Source organism: Leptidea sinapis, chromosome 39 (assembly GCF_905404315.1).
Source record: "Leptidea sinapis chromosome 39, ilLepSina1.1, whole genome shotgun sequence".
Taxonomy (NCBI): Eukaryota; Metazoa; Arthropoda; class Insecta; order Lepidoptera; family Pieridae; genus Leptidea; species Leptidea sinapis.
In genome coordinates, this window is record NC_066303.1 from 8,393,481 (window position 1) to 8,414,187 (window position 20,707).

The following is a 20,707-nucleotide window of genomic DNA, read 5'->3' on the forward strand; positions in this document are numbered from 1 at the left end:
TCAAATTCAAACAAAATTACGTCAATTATCTTGTGTGTAAAACCAATGACAATATTGATAGCATACAGTGAACGTACATATAGCATACCAATATTTATTTCTTTCCGTAATGGACAGGCGGAATTTATTTTATTGTAACCAATTTTACGAAAAATACTTTGGATAATATGATTATTTTTATTGTACAGCTGATGATGATTTTAACCAAAGACTTTCTCGCAACAAACCGAAACACTTTCAAGTTCCCAATGTTTGTCATAACTGTACAAATCTATTGAACGATAAGAATGTTACCAAAAATAAATTTTCAAGCCAAAGCTTTACAAGGAAGTGATAATTTAATATTTTAATGATGATATCGGATACGTTTGTTCTTTTATTTTATGATTTTAATGTTTGATTATCTCTTCCTGGTTATTAGCGCCACATTATAAGGTAATGCATAAGGATGCATTAAGAACAGTTTTAACATCGAAATTATTCAATATATGTTCCAAAATTTTGCCTCAACTTAGCTGCAATTACGGCTACATTATCGCTACCAATAAATACAACGCAGTCCGACCCGTCCTAAAACCTCTCTGGCCCGTTATAAGCACATTACTCAAATCTGTTTCGTTTTTATATTGATGTTGTTATTCAACCCTTTATATCTGGGGCATGAGATGACGGGTGTTACATTTATGTACGTAATCACTGCACAAATAAATCTGCAATCAATATTAACACAACAATAAACCGAATGCAATCCGCAAATATTGCGCACAAGTCGCCGCGCCTTAACTTTTATCTGGTGAAAACGCGTGAAGACTATCGGAGTTGACCCAATGCAATTAAGCCAAAATAATTGATTGCTCAATAGAGTTGAAGGTCAGTGTCTAAGCCTACCACCGATCGTAGCACGGTGAGGCAATCCCCACGTGGGTGGGGTGACGGGCCGATCAGCAGTGTCACTCGCACAGTCGTCGCGTATCCGTGAACTTGGCCTGCTCCGATCACCCTGGCCCCGAGGCCTTATCAGAGGCGCCGCCCGCGGCCTATAATAGCTGGGCCGGCGTCTCCCTTTGCCTCCAGATTGGCCTGTGACTCCGGCAGACATGTTACGTACTCTGTGCCTCCTAGCTGTCCTCGCAAGCGTGCGCGCCTGCAAGCCCTGCAGTGAGTTTGTCAAACTTATTTAAGATTACGATGCGGTCGCGGCGTGCTAACTGCTCATGTAATAGTGCACGATTAGGAAAATTGTGTTGTGTTTGTTTGCCAATGTGTAAGTATGCGCGTGCAATAGTGCAGGCGAATGCCAGCGCTATCACTCGACGAAAAATGTTTTGACAACGGAATTAGGTCAATCGACAGTTATGCAAAAAGATACTATAATGAGTTGTTGTTTTAAAATATTATGTTTTATTTTACCTGCATGTTGTGCTGTTATATTAAATTGCATTTTATTTACAAGATAACGTTGGAGATTATGTGTGAAGTAAATTTAAGTGGAGAGCGAAATTCGTTATCAGAACGAATAAATTTGGATTGAAAAGAAAAGCTTTACTTAATATCCATTGGACTTTGCTTTGAGAGATATCTGACGACGATTGCTTGACACAGAATTTAATTTCTAATAGTTCGAGTGTTTTGCACTTTTATCGTCTTATATCATATCTAGCAAACAGTAAAGTGGTTTCGAGAGCTCTCAGTGTGAAGTGTCTTGTGGAATTGGAATTCTGATGTTGAAATTTGTGCTTAGAATGGAATTATCTGTGAAAGTCCTTTTGTGTTTGTGCTGGTTGCAAAATGTGAGATATGAGTTTTTATGAAATATGTTTATATTTTAATTTTAAGTTTGTGTTTTGAGTTTGTTGGTATGTATTTCTGTTTTTTTTTTTCACAAGACTTATTAACTGAATTTAAAAGTGGCTAATATAATTACAAATTATTTATTAATTGATACTTTTATGGAAATTATTAAGAACCACTCAATATAATTCCGTTTTAAGAATTAATAAATCGAATCGACTCCACTGCCATTTGCTACAGAAAGCTTTACGAAACTTATCTGGAGGTGTATGTCATACAAAAGTTTCTAAATTGGTTAAGAAATAAGTAAGGTCTCAGGTTACGAAAAAAACTAAATTCAAAGGAATTAAAATATCCTTATTTCTTTTGAAGTATTTTAAAAACTATTACTTATTTAGAGCTTACGATTTGAGGAAGTTCAAGCAAAGAACATTCCTCAAAGACTGGTAGCTAGAAAATAGTAGCAACCGTTTGCACAACTTACTAGTAGTACAATTTGTAGATTCTATCACATTGTTCATTAGCATTTAATCTTTGTTACCGGGCATAGATTATCACTTGTGAGCGAGCATCTTTTCATGGTCGACAAAAATGTTCCTTTATATCGATGTCAGTTAACCTCGATATAAATGGAAATCTGCTATACATATTAAAATCCTTTAACGCGTTTTTATGTTGCTTTTCTTATTATTTAGTTGTATGTAATTATTAATAATATAATTTAGAAACATTTTAACTTGTTATACTAATATTATGTTTGGGAAATAAAGTAGTTATTATTAGTTACGTTAAACTATTTTCATATATAATATTATTTACACATACCCTCATGACGTTGCAGTCTATTTTGCATTTTCTTCTTTTTGTAATTTTGTTTTTTGTAGCAAATAAATGACAGATACAGTTAAATAAGCATTTAATAATAAAAGATTTAAATATATTCAAATGTTGAATTTATATATATTCAAAGGTTGTTAAATTTTATTAACGAAAGTATTTGTTATTTTTATTGCAATATTTTGATCTAATGACCGTTTAACGTAACAAACATACATAAAATAAACAAGCTTTAATATTAATATATCACAATAACAGTTACTTTGTGCCAAATTTTGTGTAGAAAGTGATGGCATATTTCACATTGTCATAATTTTGAGTATTATCTGTATGAGTACCCACGCAATAAGTTATTTACTACTTATATTGGCGATAACAAAATTGTCAGGTCAGCGGCACCACATGAATGAAAAATCATTCATATTCAACATTTAATTTAACGTTATTTGTGAAGAGTTTTCGTCACTAGTCGTCATAATTAAGTATTATATTTAAAAAAAGTAGGGCCAAGGAGTTGGAGTAATACAAAACAATCACTAGTCACGCGATTTATCATGTTTTAGAAATGCATTAAAAGTCCGTTGTTAACTTTTTTCAGTTTATTAAATTAGGGCAATATGTGGGTCAAAACGTTATAATAACTATAAGAAATGAAATAATCAATTCAATAATCAATCAAAAAAATTCAGTCGTAGAATCATTTCCCTTGTTAAATTTTGTTAATTTTTGAACCCAGTTTATTTTAATGATATTTTTAGACTCTTTCGTAATTATAGTTTCACGGAAATAACGCCAGAAATTAACGCCGAAATAAATATATCAGTTTGAAATTTATTTATTATAAAGACACTTCAAATACATCACTAAATGCTTATGAAATTTTCTAAAATTATTTATTTAAGTAATAAAATTAATACAATATTTGTTTGCTACCACATATGTCAATTTTCATTGATTTATTTTAGATTTTGTTTTAGTTTAGTTTTAGTATAAATATGCTTATAGTATATGTGTTATATAACCCATATGAAAGAATTTGAAAATGGTGTTTTTTGTATCACTGTATTTAATTCGGTCATAACGGTTTTCTGATGTAAATGTTATTACAGTTTTCCTTCTATTAGATAAGATAAGAAGAGTCGAGTTGAGCAAGACATTCACCTGATCGTACCTAAGTAATCCCCCAACAATTAGGGAGGCTTAGAATTATTGAAAATTTTGAGCAGCACTGATATAATGTTTTCTTACCCAAAAATATTCGTTTATTCATTATCTTTGCCGGAAATAGCAACATTTAAATTATTCTTCTAGCATGCGGCGTCACGCGGGGTGCTCGCGTTGTGGGAGGAGGAGCCCTAACTCCTGGGGAGTTCCCCTGGCTGGCTGCTCTAAAGAGAGACGGGAAACTCATCTGTGGAGCCACAGTGATCGCCCGGGACCACCTCATCACAGCTACACATTGTATTTATGAGTAAGTTTAACGATGAACCTAAAACTAAAAACCATTTATTAAAAGTAGTCCCTTTAGGCATGATTCCGAAAATACTGGCAGCGTTCCTTCTTTGAATAGCTGGACTAATTCTTTGTCCGAGGTAGCTGCCAGCTCTTCGGTCTCCTGTGACTTCGACTAAACTCTTTGCTATTTCTTTAAAAAGCCTTATAGCGCTAGAACCTCACGGAAAAGTAAGTAAAAAAAGTGAGTAAGTTTGTGTTTACATTGAAATGGTCGGCAGTTGATAACGTCCTTTTTGAATGCTCGAATTCAGAAGAATCAATGCGTATTGCAGGATTATCTAACTCTGCATTACGCTTAATATTTTTTTAACTGTGTCTACGCAATTATTATTTCAATCCGGCCCACATTCTAGCGCTCTACAAAGCGCAGGTCCGGCCACATACGGAGTATTGCTGTCATCTCTGCTCTGGCGCACCCCTGTATTATCAGCTCGAACCATTTGACTGCGTGCAACGTAGAGCAGCTCGAAATGTCAGGGATCCAGTGCTTTGGGAACGGCTCAATCTCCTGGCGTTGCGTAGAAACCTCGCTTCATTGCTTTACCCACGTTCCCACCGTATCCCACCTAAGCACGATTCGCCAAACTTAGAATATCATTCCCACCACCTGGATGTGTGGCGTTCCTCCACAGCGCGGTTTTCAACGAACTTTCTTCCATGTACAACAAAGTCACAGCTTTGCACAGAACGAGCTTCCTTGTACGTTGTTTCCAGGACGATACGAAGTGGATACTTTGAAAACAAAGCGCGTACACCTTCCTAAGTAGGGCCTAAGGGTCGGCAACACTCCTGTGATTCCTCTGATGTTGCAAGAGAATGTAAACGGCGGTGAAAACTTAGCACCAGGTGACCCGTATGCTTCTTTGTCCTCCTTTTTGCAAAAAAAATTAAATCAACATTATAAGGCCTTTTGTACTAGCGCTGTTTCGAGACAAAGAAAGATAGAAAAATATACGTATTCAGGGTTCATAAAGCTATAAATTAATGAAAATTAATTGTTATCGTGGAAATTAAATGCTTCACCTTCTTTAGTACAATGACACGTATCATAAATCACACACAGTTAGCCTTATAAGTGGCGGGATCCAACGTTTTACGACTTATAACAGTAAGTGTTATTTTTACAATTTACCCAAACTAAAACAATGTGGGTCAATGTTTCTGTTCGGAATTGGAGTTAAATTGCAGATATAAAGTTTATAAAACTGCGTTGACATTGAGTTTTGTGGGTCGCGTGCTTTTAGTGGCCCTAAACCTTTGTTGCACTGGCGAAAATTATTCCAATATTCTTTTTGATTTGTTAGACGTGCGTAATAATCATATTTGTTACTATTGATGATAGAACTATTTGATAAGTGACAGAATGTGTACATTTTTTTTAAAGGATTGGTATATTAATAATAATTTTAGCTGTAATACTATAGATAATTGTAACTCAAAAGTCAATATGCAAATCTCGCCATAAGCTTGCTTTTTGACAGTAATTCCAAAACCAACCAAAGATAATCTTTTACTATAAAGTATTAATTGTATTAAAATCACGAACAAGCTGGATTCCGAAAAGGCTTTAGCACCATAGACCACATACATACGCTGCGGCAGGTTATACAGAAGACGGAGACGTATAACCAACCACTATGCTAGGCGTTCGTGGACTATGGGAAAGCCTTTGATTCGATCGAGATCTGGGCGGTGCTTCAGTCTCTTCCGAGGTGCCACATTGATTATCGATATAATCGAAGCATTCAAGTATGCATGGAAATGCCACCATGTCAGTTATTTTCCAGGATCAGTTCTCGAAGATTATCCGACTGCAGCGGGGAGTCAGACAAGGCGATTTCATATCGCCGAAACTGTTCACCGGTGCGTTGGAAGATGTCTTTAAGCTTCTGGACTGGAACGGACTAGGCATCAACACCAACGGCGAATACATCACTCACCTTCGATTAGCAGACGATATCGTAATCATGTCTGACTCAAGCCATATGATCGATGGCCTTTATACCTTTCCAAGGAGTTGGTATCAAAATAAACATGGACAAGACAAAGATCATATCTAATGCCCAAGTCGCTACTACTCCCGTTACAGTTGGAAACTGTACTCTCGAAATTGTTGTCAAGTACGTCTACCTTGGACAAATAATCCAGTTGGTCCAATTTCGGGAAAGAGGTCACTCGTCGATTCCAAGTCAGAAGGGCAGCGTTTGGGAAGCTCCGTAAAATCTTCTCGATCAAAATACTACAGTGTCTGAAGACGCTGGTTTTTAACCAGTGTGTGTTGCCAGTGATGACATACGGAACGCAAACATGGTCCCTGACTATGGGCCTTTTGAGGAAACTCATTGTCGCTCAGAAGGCAATGCTCGGAGTTTCCCTACGAGATTGAATCAGAAATGAGGAGATCCGTAAGAGAACAAAAGTAACTGACATAGCCTGAGATTGTAAACTCGCTGAGTAACCATCAACAGATTACAACCGCGGCGTACGCAACAAGCGGCCGGTGGACGCTGTAGTGCAACCATTCCGTTTTGTTGTATAGAGCTTTCTCTCTGTACCTGTTTTGTTTACTCATGTGCTTCTAGTTCGCTCTGAAGTTTCTACGTGCACCTGCTTGCACAAATAAAGAAATGCACAAACACCCTTCCAAGACTGTATTCTTTGTTACTGCGCAATTATTCGCAGCATAGTCGCAGTGAACTAAAAGTTATGAAAAATAAAATGAGTTAGCTTAAAAATCTTAGCACAAATATTTATAGATATTATGATTAAAAGTTCTTTTCTAATGTAAAAATTATATAGTTTATTGTGGCACATAGAAACAAGCTTATACAGAACTGATAATCGAATATCTGATAATTACAGTGTTAAAAATTATGATGATTAAAACACAGAAATGTGTCCTGAATGTTAGAGTTGAAATACTGTTATACCTATTGGGAAGTTAGAATGTAGGAAGGTGTTGATGACTAAGAACTTAGACACACACTGACATACTTTTCACGCAAGCGTAAACGAAAACAAATCTTTTAGAATTAATAACGTTCCTATTAAAGGGAAAATGAATCAATGCTGACAAATGATGAGAGATATGAATGTTTCGAATGAATCATGCAAGTTTGCCTACCGAAAAAATTACCCACAAATAAAATTCAGGATCACTTAAGGACGTTCCATTTTTGCTGATAGATAAAAGCATTTAGAAGGCTATAAGTACGTAAGGGTATATCCCTTCTCTGTGCTATAAGTATTTATTTGCACAATTTTTTTAATTTAATAATGGGCCACCCAACCAAAGTTGCATATTAAACAAAACTTTGGGTTAAAAATTTGTTCTTTTCACACGCGTTTTAGTCCTTTAACATAATATATTTGTTTCATTTAAAAGCATTCTGTGTATACGTGTAAGATCTTTATTTACCGCAAACAAGTTGTGTGGGGTGCTCATCTAAAGCCAATCAAGTAAGTATATTAAGAAGAATAAAAGGTACAAATAAATACAATTCAGAGTATATAGTGTTCAACTTTCATAACAGTTGCAAAGACCTCGAAAATTTTATTCAGAATAGGATTTAAAAATCACTTATTGATCGTCATAATCCCTAGGTGTTTGTATCACTCAAAATTTATGTGGTCTAAGAAACCAGTTATTTACGTTTCGCGACTCCCTTGAGGTTGGAGGTAAAAGCATGAACGCTAGCGAAAAAGAAATCTGAGAAGGAGTTCTTTATTATTATGTATTAATTAATGCTAAGAAAAACATATATGACTCTCCATGATCAAAAATCGAATTAAAATTCTGCCAAAATACAAACATTTCAAGCTTTACCTAGAAAAGGACATTCGTAACATACTTTCGTAATCGGTAAATACAAATATCTTCTTTTACCGTATGATCTGAGTTGATAGAGCTATAAAATATTTAGTAAATTGTTTTAGAAAGTGAATAAGTAGGTAGTAATTTTGACAGTCTCATTTCTTTCAACAGACAATAGTGATGGGCGCGTGACCTCGACTTTTGTCGATAGAGAAAGTTTATCAATATTTTTTACTTGCTTTGTCAATATTTATTGTCAAGCATTACTTGGCTTCTTTTTATCCAATAGAATCCATTACTTTTACTGTAAATAAATAGTGTACTTACTTCTTAACTTATTACAATTTTATCTATTAATTTTGTGGAGTGACAAGGGCTGAAAATAGAGCGAATTTCTGACTAGGCGTTTTGAATGTATTGAATTTGAATGAAAACATTAGAAGACCAAAAACAATGCTATTTTGTTTTCCAATAGGAAAACAAAATAGAATTGTTTTTGGTGCGTTACAGTTTCATTTTAAATTTATTTACGTTTAGTTGGCAAGAGAGATTACCTCACACATAATTTATACTTATTAAATTCACTTATTTAAATAATATACACCACAATGTAGATACCAAATCTTACCGTGTAAAGTTGACGTTATGTTTTTCCTTTCTATTGAAAGGAAAAATATTCTATGGATCCTATAACATTGGAGTAGACCTTTAGCAATGGCCCACTTTTAAATTTGAAAATTGACCACTAAAAAGTGCATAATTACTAGATTATTAATGACAGTTATTAAATAGCAACACAAGTCTCACGAACCATATATTATAGTACCGTTTTAAAAAGATTCAATCAACGAACAACTTTAAGTAGGTTCCTAACATCATAAATTGAGAATACATTTTTAAATTACGTTGTACATACTGTAATACAATGTTGCGTTGTACAATAACGGAGATACAGCATTTAAGGCTACTGTAATATCTAAATTTTTATAAAAAATCGATTTATAATAGTTAAGTTGTTTTGTTAGTATGATAGTTAAAATATACGGAATCGTATACTGCACGTAGCCTAACGTTTTTTATGTCTCCTATATTATTTAGATTAGCATAGCCTCGATAGATAGCAGATCATTGTACTGATACGATGAAAGCTTAATTAAAAACACAGCCGTCGTCGACTCATCAAACAAACAAGAAATAGGAAAATCTGTAAATTCATGCCAGGAGTTTGAGTTAAATATAAATGACTACAGAAGAAAAACGAAATTGGACGTAGTTAGTGGCAGCATTTAACCCCCTTATTCACATTGGTCCGCTAACTTAAAACAGCTGCTAAGGAGTGTTTTTTCTCTTCTGACTTAGGTCAATAGAAGAAGACAGAGTGAGAATTAGCAATGCTTTAAGTTAGCAGACTATTATGAATAAGGGGTAAGTCTTTATTTGCATCTATTCCGTTATCAATAACAAAACCTTGGTTAAAAATGGTGTCCCTCACTGCTCCATTGAATGTTAAGTTGAAGTTATTTTTTTTATTATTGGAGTAGAAAGAAAACAGCTGATTTGTGGGGTTTGTCTATTAATACGATTAATTCAATAATTGATGAAAGCGCTCCTCATCTTGCGGCAATATTCAATAGCTGTATCACCACTTGTATTTTTCCGGACCAGATGAAATTTAGTAAACTTATACTACTCCTTAAATCTGGTAGTGCTTCAGGCCCACCAACTATCGCACATCTCAGTACTACCAACTCTTAGTAAAATATTTGAAAAAGTGGCCGTTCCATCGATAGCGATGCTGGAGTGCGATCGTTAACTTTAACATACTTATGTCTCTGAATATTCTGCGACTCAGCATCTCACTGTTTCTACCATGAAAATCTAGTTGGGAAGCTATACCATACGGTGTGAGATGTAAAGCTCTGGATCTTTTAAATCATATTTGAGTGGAAGGATACAGATTGTTAATGTCAAGAGTGTGAAATCATTTTTTATTCATTCATTCACCCTGGGCGTGCCCCAGGGTTCATTCTGGTTCCCTTTCTCTTTCTTATATATATAAATGGCCTCTCCTATCATGAAAACCATGAAATTGTATTCCTTGCAGATGATATATCTATACTTATTAAAATAATGATGAACTTTCCGGATCGATTTAGCTTTTACCAACTTTGCGCAGCTCTTACACTTGACACAGCATTAGGCCCACAAACGTCACAAGTTGTTTTCACAGCTTGCGTTGCATCTTTTCGTTCGTGTAGTAAAATTTTAAGTTGTGTGGATTTTCTTCGTAAGATTCACTCATTTTTACATACCACACCACACCACCACACATTCACACCATTTTACACAAATGAAATGAGCTGGAATCAACATTTTACTAATTTGTTTCCTATTTTAAAAATAGCCTTTATAATCACCAAAAGCCTCCACATATAAATGGTGCAACCAAAGATTTAATAACACACCCACATGTGGAAAAACTTTACTTCCGCCTCTTATGTTTTGTCCCGAGAAACAACCAGTAAAAAGATTCTGGAAACAAGATTATTTCATGTTGCTATGGGCATTAAAGCAATCATTAAATTCACCAATAATGGCTAACCCACTTCTGCTCGACTTAACCGTGTAACCGAGAAAAATTCAATTTTATATTTCGTTTGGATAACGTTTCATTTTGTTTAATTGCACGTAATTTTATTCGCTTATTTTTTTTACACCCTTTTCACCAACGGAATATCACATATCATCTTATTTTATTGGTACCATTATTTTTTAAGCTGTAAAAATATCTGGTTGGACTTTGTGGCCTGCAGTTTTTAATTTTTGGAATACTTACTCTGCGAAAATACCTATACAAAGATGAGAGATCGGATCTAAGCGTGGCGTTACTCTGAAACTAAACGGAGTAATGTTTTGAACATGTATATTTTTTCTAAAACACGATAGTTATTTTTTTTTTATGGAATAGGAGGACAAACGTGCGTACGGGTCATCTGGTACCCATGTCGTATCGTCCCGGAAACACCGCACAAGAAAGCTCATTCCAGAGCGTTGTAGTACGTGGAAGAAAGCTCCTTGAAAACCGCACTGTGGAGGACCGCCACACATCCAGATGGTGGGGATGATATCCTAACTTGTCGCGTGTCGTGCGAACGTGGAATTCGGCGGCAGGAATCAGGTTAAACAGCTCTTCGGAACACTCCCCGTGATAAATGCGGTAGAAGACACACAATTCTTTTCCCACAATCCGATAAAAAATAAGTCGTAGGAATAGTACTGCCCCAAAAGAATACACGTAGCAAAATCTCTTGGTACTACAAGGTAGAAAAGTTTAAAAGCAATTAGAAAAAGATGCACTATACCAGAACATATAAAATTTTGTGGTCTCCAGAACCAATTTTATAAACTTTAATCAAACTGTGGGTAAATCAATATGCCTTGAAGCCGTTTCGAGGTCATCGTTAATTAAAAATTAATTCCATAACACAGACCGTACTCTTACTCCAAATATGTACGTATAGTAGTAACATGTAAGTTACGGAATCACCGGCGCTGTTATAGACCGTATAAATCAAAATTCACAGTCAGGGGATAATCCGATTGAATAGCCTCCTTTATAAGTTTATGTCTAGATTTTATTAAAATAATGTAATTTTTGTTTGCATAAAGTTACATTATATTATCGACATCTTGTATGTATCATTCATTTAAATTATTAGTTTGATGTGTTATCGAGACGTTAACTTGATATAATATAAAACTTATACTTGATAATTTTTATAGAAGTACAATTTGGCGACCTTTCTTAAAGTCTAAGAAGGGTTCTTATAATATATTCTTTTGAGAAAAAAAAAGCTGTCGATAATCTTTTCGTTGAAGCATCGCACGAAGAAAGTTTTACTTCTGAGTCAGACTTAACTGGTCTATCAGGTTATTAAACATTGATAGATTAGAATTCGACAAATTTATGCTCATAAATAATGATATGGTATTCATCTTAATGGCTCAATCATTTAATTAGGTCAAACATTTTGCCTGCTAATAATAATTCGTGTCAATCTTAATAAGTAATTCATGTCAAAGCTTTACAATGTTGTTTTAATGATTTACGGACGGTTTCAATATAAGAATAATAAATAATAGAAAATTATAATCCATAAATCGATCCAGAATCTAAATTCCAAAATATAAATTTAATTTCCAAGTACGTATAATATATGGGTCTGCTAAAACATTTATATGATGAATCTGGATGTTTGTTTCCGAATCATGGGTGTTTATAATAATGTTTATAATATGTATGTTTAAGTAAGTATATTGTATAAAATATATCATTGTCTTGTACCCATATTACAGGCTATGCCTAGTTTTGGTCAAGATATTTTGTCTAAAAGTGTGCCAATATTATATTATTATTACCTATAGAAATACCTTTAAGAGTGTGACATTCATTCAAATACCAAACTTAAATCACCAAGCCGTCCTCCCATAGATACATTGGGAAAGCAGAACAGCATAAAATAACGATTTAATAAAGAAAGCGCCCGCAAAATCCCTTAGATACCTTAATATAAGCCTGGATAGGGCAGGAAAAATTTATGCTTTAAAAAGAATATATTTATATACAGTTTGGGCATTCGTGATCACATACCATCAGGTGGACCTATACTAGTTTGTCCTTAAAGTTTTACTTGTTACATATTGGCTGCTACAAACATAAGTTGAACATCTAAAAGTACATGTGATTTTTAGTCTAAGAACCGTATCCCAGAAGGAGTATACGAACATAATCGGTGGACCGTGTGTGTAAGACTTGTCTCACAAAATATTGTCTTTTTCAGTAAACATCCTATATTATATTATAGATACATACACTTAATAGAAAGGAAAACAATCTGTGAATACAATATGTAATCCCGATTTTTTTTCACTGGTTCGAAATTATTGCTAATTCGATAGAATAAAACAGTAATAGAGTATGCTAATTGTTACAAGATGAAGTAATAAATGATGCAACGAGCTCGCCACGAGTACGACCCGCGACTGTTTTGTCCGTTCCCGCCATCTTGTGCAACCGGGGACGCATCGTGGACATCTTTATTGACACTATTAGTATTTCATTACACAATTTAATTTATGTTTGTTGTTGCGCTATGAACACGTGGAAATTTTATAACAGGAAAATTTAACCTCAAACAATTTGTATCTAATATATGTTTGTTCCTAGTGTTAAACTTATTAATTTTTTTTTTGGAGATGAGTTAAATACATTTTCGTATTTAGAACCTGAATAGCCCATATTATGTCGGGCTCGGGCCCCTTGCCGATAAAAACCTCCTCTATGCTGGCATATTTTACAGCGACATAGGCTGCGAGCCGCGGAGGTCGCAAATACTACGCAACAACAGTCAGGAGACTCGAACTTCGGACCGAATAACAGTAATAATATCACAGTTTGTGGTGAGAGATATGATGGTGGAATTTGGGGCAGGCTTCAGGTGAAAAGCTCCTTAGAATTCAGTTTGCCCTACACAACCCGAAGAGATCGTGGCGTTCAATAAGTACTGGATCCCTGAGCTGATACTAGGGCGAGTATAAGACCAGATCCAGCCACATATAGAAATATGTGGCTGGATCTGGTCTTATACTATCTAATGTGGGCCGCCTTGAAGTATTGCCTCGTAGCGTAAATATTTACTTCGAAGCCAGTTTGGCTTTACGTTCCACATGACCTGGGAATTCGCTTTCAGAGTCCCTATATAATATTCAAGTCTTTCAATGGAAACTTGTCGCAGAGCGGTGATCTGCTGTATAAGTTCATAAAATTTAATTATTTGCGAATACGTTGGTACCATACGTTCGAACGCCTATGACTTTGCATAGAATATTTTACCCTTATGAGTGATCTGGTCAAGATTGCCGGAATACGTTGAATAAGGGCAGCGCAAGACCGATCGTCGTGGAGATCTTTGGGGGACGCCTCTGTCCAGCAGTGGACGTCTTCCGGCTGATGATGATGATATTTTACGCGTCAATCTTATCAGTGAATCATATTTTGTTCTAAATATTACTTTCCTAATATTTTTCTGTGAATCCCAATTCATTAAGTTACTCCATGTAACTTAGCTCTCTAAAGTCCACAACATCCCTGAACTTTGTCTAAAGAGAGAGTTGTTTGATGATATACAAACCGACATTATATTTTTTCATATATGTATAAGTATAGTAAATTGGAATAAATAATTTTTTCGTTTATTAAACTTACAACTATAATAAATAACAAACTCAATACAACTAGATGCATAATGGATCTTTTATCTTCACCAAGGTTGTCCACCAAACGGTGTCTAGGTCGATGCACACGCATCATTTCGTCATGCCATTTGTCACACGACTTATACGAAGACCGACGCGTACGGAATATTTTAAAATGTTTTCTTTAGAATTCGTAAAATTAGTAATGATCAGTTTTCAAATTGTAATAAGTAGAAGTACCCTTTCAATACCAAACCATGTTCCTGACATTGAGTTTTTATGCAAACTTATTTCTAAAACCGGGCGCCTATTAGTCTAAGTCAGAATCGCAAAAGTAAAACGACCTTACAAATAAACGTTGTATAAAGTTATAACTGATGATAAACAAAGAAAATGCAAAATGTTTACAATATCGTTGACAACACTGTCAATACAATGATAATTCTGAAGTTTTCCTAATGGCAAGCTGCCTTGCAAATAAACGCGGGAAACGTTATACGTCCGAACAAACCATTCGTAAGCAAAATGTCTATTTGTAAACATTTTACATATTCTTGGTTTCTGAACTTCGTATTTTAGGGCGTTTGTCTAGGGTGGTTCGCGTGTACGTATTTTATAATAACAACTAGATTATACGTTTTTAACAATATTCGTACAAATCGAATAATATCATAATTTAAAAAAATTCAAAGAAGATTTATAATGCTTACCATTATTTTTTATGGTGGTTCATATCTACATAGTAGGTGAGAGCGGGTTGGTTCTAATAAAATTTGTAAGGTAAAGAGTGATTTATGTTACATATTTTAACAAGCAATACTTGAACTTATTATTGCGTATCTTGGAGCGGCCTTAACCGTTTGGATAAAATTTAATAGAGGTAGGTTTTTGGGGGTGACATGTGATCTAGCTAGATGTTGTCTTAGAGGACATACATTTTTCCGAGTTTTCACTCCGAAGAACACGTCTTATTTATCGATTGGTAAATTTTCGTTTATATTAGAGGATTAGAGGGGGCATTCTGGGAAGTAGCTTAATTGATGGAAAGGAAGTGGAGGTGTACAAGGGAGGTTCCCTTGGACATCTCTAATATCCGAGGCCTATCAATAACATGATGCAATTTTAACAACTATTAAAAATCGTACATTGTAGGCGTGCATCACCTATCGCGATGTAGAAGGATTTACAAACACTAGCCGAAACGTGCAATATGCAAATGGTGCTTACATTTGCGAATGGTTATTCAATGCCTCTGCGGAATTACAACGGCAGTGTGAAATTAACTTTCCGCCATGTTTCCAGGTCGACATAACATTAATACCTTCAAAAGGAGTGGAAATTCAAGGGCCGGTAATCATCCAGTAATTCCTCTAACTTTAGAGAGCCTGGGCGGCCGTAATGTACCTTACCATCAGGTGAACCGCAGGATCATTTATCCTCCAAACCATAATAATTAATCAATAGTACATTTCAATCACCCGCAAACTCTAATAGCCTAAAACTTTCTTTACAGGGTTGAAGCGTCTCGGTTAACAGTACTAGTGGGTGCGTACGACGTAAACAATACGGTCTCAGATGGATACCAGGTGGCCCAGGTGTTGCAGCACCCTGACTTCAACCGGTACACGTACGACAACGACATCGCTGTTTTGCGGTTGGCTGAACCGCTGCCTGATAAGCTCTTCAGACCCGCATGTTTGCCAGGTACGTAGGTTTATATACGTGAGACATAAATATATCTACATATTTATTTAATACTATCATATCAGCCGGAAGACGTCCACTACTGGACAGAGGCCTCACCCAAGGATCTCCACGACGATTAGTCCTGCGCTACACTCATCACCTATATCAGCGATCTTCACTAAATCATCGTTCCATCTTGTGGGGGGCCTACCAACACTGCGTCTTCCGATACGTGATGGCCAATCGAGGATTTTGCTGCCCAAATGGCCATCTGTCCGTCGAATTATGTGCCCTAGCAATAGGCAGGGCACATTTTATACTACATTTCATTCAATTAGCTAATATACATTAATAAAATATCATGATGATTCCAGATGATGAAGACCTGCTAGATGGCGGTGATGCTATCGTGTCTGGATGGGGCAGCACTATAGAAAAAGGTCCTCCGTCTAATATTCCTATGAAGGTTAGTTAGAGAAAAATATTTAATCAAATAAAAGTTGGCATCATACCTATATTGAATATTCTTCGCTTCTGAAGCCCTTATTTATCAGCTCTTTAAAAGCCATCTACCGGAGATGGGGCTGATTTAATATTATGTAGGAATGTAAATTGCCCTCTGAAAGTAGATGTTGTATAGGTCTGCTTCATCAGAATGTCCGATCATTATTCGTGGGTAATGGATCTTTAAATGTCTGTAGGCTGAAGTACAAATCTGGTCTCAAGAAGAATGCACCAATGCTGGCTATGGACGACGGAAGGTTACTCCGAGGATGATCTGCGCGAATGCGCCGGAGAGGGACTCCTGCACTGGTGATTCCGGTGGACCCTTGTTGATGGCTCAGCCGTACTTCACGCTTGTTGGTTCGTATTACCTTATTATTCTCAAATATGTGCGAAGGGAACTATGGCTAGTCCATGCGTCAACTTGTGAATGGGTGCTGTTTCAGAAACCAGATTGACCTGTTATAGTTAATAAATCACTTACATTAATAAAGTCTGAGCAAATTCTAAGTATGCCTCATAGATCTCAGCCTAAGAGACAAAAGACTGTTTAATTATTGTCACTAAATTATTTTTATTTGTTTTAACTAGGCATCGTTTCTTGGGGACGCGGATGTGCCAGACAAGGATACCCCGGAGTCTACGCTCGAGTTGATAGATTTATGCCGTGGCTCAAAGTCGCGTTACGTCATGCCTGTACTTGCCAGCCACCATTGTAACGTACTACTCTTATATATAGCCTCAGCATATGGTCGGATTCGGTACAGTCCGGACGGTAATAATAAAAAATTTTGTGCGATGGTTCGGTCGGACCAAATCCGATCAGAAGTGGCTATTATTTTGGACAATCGTATTAATATAATTCACTTAACGTTTTTTGTAAGCCGATTGGAATGAAATAAAATCAATATTATAGGCGATTACCTACCTGCCGCAAAATACCATGGAAAACCGCATTCAAATAGGTTTAGTCAAAAAGTTGTAAAATAAATTGTTAAGATTTTTTCGGCGTCGCCTACATTAGTAGGTACCTACTTATATCGTTATTACATTGTTTTTTTTTTTATATTTAATGTTCACACAGTGCATGTTAATAATGTATTATACTTTTTAAATAAGTTTGCGTGACGCATGCTTAGAGGTTTATTTAATTTATAAATAAAAAAAAGAGTCTATGAGTCGCTCTTCGAACTATGTTCAACCAATTTATTTGATATTTAAATATAATGTAAAAAGTAAGTTATCGTCTTTAACATGTAGGTAACATAGCTCTATTTAAAGCGTAATTGGACTGATTTTAAAAACGTAGAGTTATAATAAAAAATTGTAGTAATCAATTGATTTGCTTTGATTGCGCTGAATGAGACGAAGAACTACTACAAAGTGAACCCCAACCTGTTATTACAGACCATGAGGCTATATCTTGCCGATAGGAAGTTTACGGAATAACTAGTTCAATTAAAAGTCAAATGAGGGTAGTACATAATTTACAGCATTAGTGCTAGACTTACTTATTCTCTTACAAATATTAACTCGGTAATATAAATATGTATCTACTCATGTTTTTCATGTTATTAAATCCACAACGCTTGTGATTTAACAAGGCGTTTAAATTGAATTATTATACTTCGTAATTCTATTAAGTATAAGCTGGTTATCTATTATGTATTACTTATATAACACGGTTGTTTGCATACTAATACAGTTCTAACTTGCAACCTAACTCAGGCTAGCGCGCAATTGATGGTTGATGCTAAAATTATATAGTGCTAAGCCTTCAACTTATGTATCTACATACTTACCTGTAGCTTAAGCAAATTAAAAGCCTACAGTTACCGTTTATTTTATAGGAAACATAATTCGTAAGATGCTATGTTAATGTTAACCAAAGTGATGTTTCCATTAGCGGATTAATATTTGGTTTATTATAAATAGCTGACCCGGCAAAGGTTGTTTTGCCATATAAATTATTTTAAGAGTAAAACCGTTTCTTGGACATTGCAACATTACTTTACAAACTTACATTAAAATAAAAGATTTTTTTTAAATAAACGTAGCTTAAGTTACTCCTTATTACATCAGCTACCTGCCAATAAAAGTCCCGTCATAAATTGGTCCAGCCGAGATTAGCCGGAACAAACAGACAGACATACAGACAAAAATATTAAAAAGTGTTATTTTGTGTGTACATACATATTCATATACATGTAGTAAAAAACTGTTATTTCAATATTACAAACAGACACTCCAATTTTATTTATATGTATAGATATAGTAACAATATCAGTATTAATACTATTAGATTATTTACATTAGTTATAACTAATCTGTCTCATCATACGTAAAAATCTTCCAAAAATGTATAAGGACAATATATTAATTATTTATCCTAAGTTTTATAATGATACTAATGTATTTGTTTAATCTAAGTTTGTTCCGTTTTTCAAAAGATGTCAACATTTAAAAAAATATTGAGTGCTGAATCAAAACTTGTACAAAACGGACCTTTAGATATAATGCGACTACTCCAAAGCGGAAAGAAAACCTTAAAAAACAAAATATTTATCTGGCTACATAGAGATACAACCTTCGCGTCGTAATTATTAATTCGTTAACATTTTTTTTTAAGAAAGCCTATCCATATATTATAAGTATTCTGTCAAATAGCAAAGGCTTGGGGTTACCCTCCAAAAAATTGATTTTCAATATTAGGTATAAGAATGAATATTTATCCATTAGAATGTAAAGCCATGGCTGTGACTTAGAATAATTGTTAGATAGTTGTAGTTAGAGAATTTTTAAATTATTATTATATTGTAAATAGTTCCACAATATCACCTTTGTTAGTACCTATTCTATGATTCTATTCACTATTGTTAAAATAAAGTATAATGCATTAATTGGTGTAACTACTATATTTTGTTTTAATATTAATATACGGAATATAATATTATACATTAGTTTACAAACTTTCCTGTCTTTTTCATTTTATATTTTTCGCATTGTTGAAATGCAATATGGAAAATCAAGTTCTTGTCTAGGAGACAAACTTTTTTTAATAATTTTGTCTCCTAGACAAGAAATTTAATAAACTTTTAAATTAAAAATTTAAATTTTAATAACTTATAAGAAAATAACGGATGAGAGGAGCAGGACGTTCAGCTCATGGTAATTGATACGCCCCACCCATTACAATGCAGTGCCGCTCAAGGTTCTTGAAAAACCCAAAAATTCTGAGCGGCACTACAATTGCGCTCGTCACCTTGAGACCTAAGATACAGTTAAGTCTCCTTTGCCCAGTAATTTCACTAGCTACGGCGCCCTTCAGACCGATACACAGTAATAATTACACATCACTGCTTCACGGCAGAAATAGGCGCTGTTGTTGTACCCATAATCTAGCCGGCTGCACACAAAGGAGCCTCCCACTAGTGAGAGTTAATTGCAAAACAAAATATGAGAACTCGATACCTTGGGGCTTAGAGGCTTAGATGATATAGCTGAACGTATTATTATTATCGTGGACCACAACCTTCATCCTACGTTGGATATTTTATGATACAGAATTTCATGAACAACATTAGACAGCATTTCTTGAAAATGGAGCACTGTTAATACTCTTAAGATCCTCTTCACCCGGGCGTGCAAAGGGTGCGTGGCTTCAGGGCGTAGAGTCCAAAGCTTTATAAGAGTAATCAGCGAATATTCAGTAAGTATATTTATATTAGAAATAATAATATACTAGCTAAGTTTTTTTTATGAATTTGTCAAAAATATTTTATGATCTTAAAAAAATATTTCGTATAATATGCTCCCTGTTGTTATGTAATGAAATTGTTTCATCGTAGAACTATCAAACCGTGCGTCAAAAAATTCTCTCCTGGAAAATATGTATATACATAACAGATATTGGGAATAAAAATAATTATGGGTCCCAAATCGAATCAAAAAATATCCTATCTCTCAAGTTGGACTAAACTGCACTCCATGAAGTACCTAATCCTCATTAAAATCTGTTCTTTAGTTTAGGAGTTCACTGGACACACACTGGATTTATATTATTATTAATATAAAAATATTTTTATTTTTCTAAAATAAACGTAGCTTAAGTTACTCCTTATTACATCAGCTACTTGCCAATAAAAGTCAACCCGTCAAAATCGGTCCAGCTATTTCAGAAATTAGCCGGAACAGACAGACAGACAAAAATTGTAAAAATGTTATTTTGGTGTATATACATTCATTTACAAGTAGTAAAAAACAGTTATTTCCATATTACAAGCAGACACTCCAATTTTATTTATA

At 34.8% G+C, this 20,707-nt stretch overlaps 1 protein-coding gene across 1 annotated transcript; it reads left to right on the forward strand.

Annotated features, from left to right (window-relative positions):
* Nucleotides 1–982: 982 nt before the first annotated feature.
* Nucleotides 983–19,337, forward strand: LOC126976145 (transmembrane protease serine 9-like). The gene is made up of 6 exons (XM_050824349.1): nucleotides 983–1,158; nucleotides 3,940–4,099; nucleotides 15,726–15,916; nucleotides 16,273–16,364; nucleotides 16,600–16,762; nucleotides 16,994–19,337. The coding sequence occupies exons 1-6, from the start codon at nucleotides 1,098–1,100 to the stop codon at nucleotides 17,119–17,121; spliced, it is 795 nt and encodes a 264-aa protein (XP_050680306.1). The 5' UTR covers nucleotides 983–1,097; the 3' UTR covers nucleotides 17,122–19,337.
* The last annotated feature ends 1,370 nt before the right edge of the window (nucleotides 19,338–20,707 follow it).

What these genes read in the sequence shown, in the direction of transcription:
- LOC126976145 (XM_050824349.1), top strand. Translation starts at nt 1,098, where the DNA reads ATGTTACGTACTCTGTGCCTCCTAGCTGTCCTCGCAAGCGTGCGCGCC. An exon ending in GCGCGCCTGCAAGCCCTGCA is followed by an intron (nt 1,159 to 3,939) that starts GTGAGTTTGTCA and finishes TTATTCTTCTAG; the next exon opens with CATGCGGCGTCACGCGGGGT. An exon ending in CGTCTAATATTCCTATGAAG is followed by an intron (nt 16,365 to 16,599) that starts GTTAGTTAGAGA and finishes AAATGTCTGTAG; the next exon opens with GCTGAAGTACAAATCTGGTC.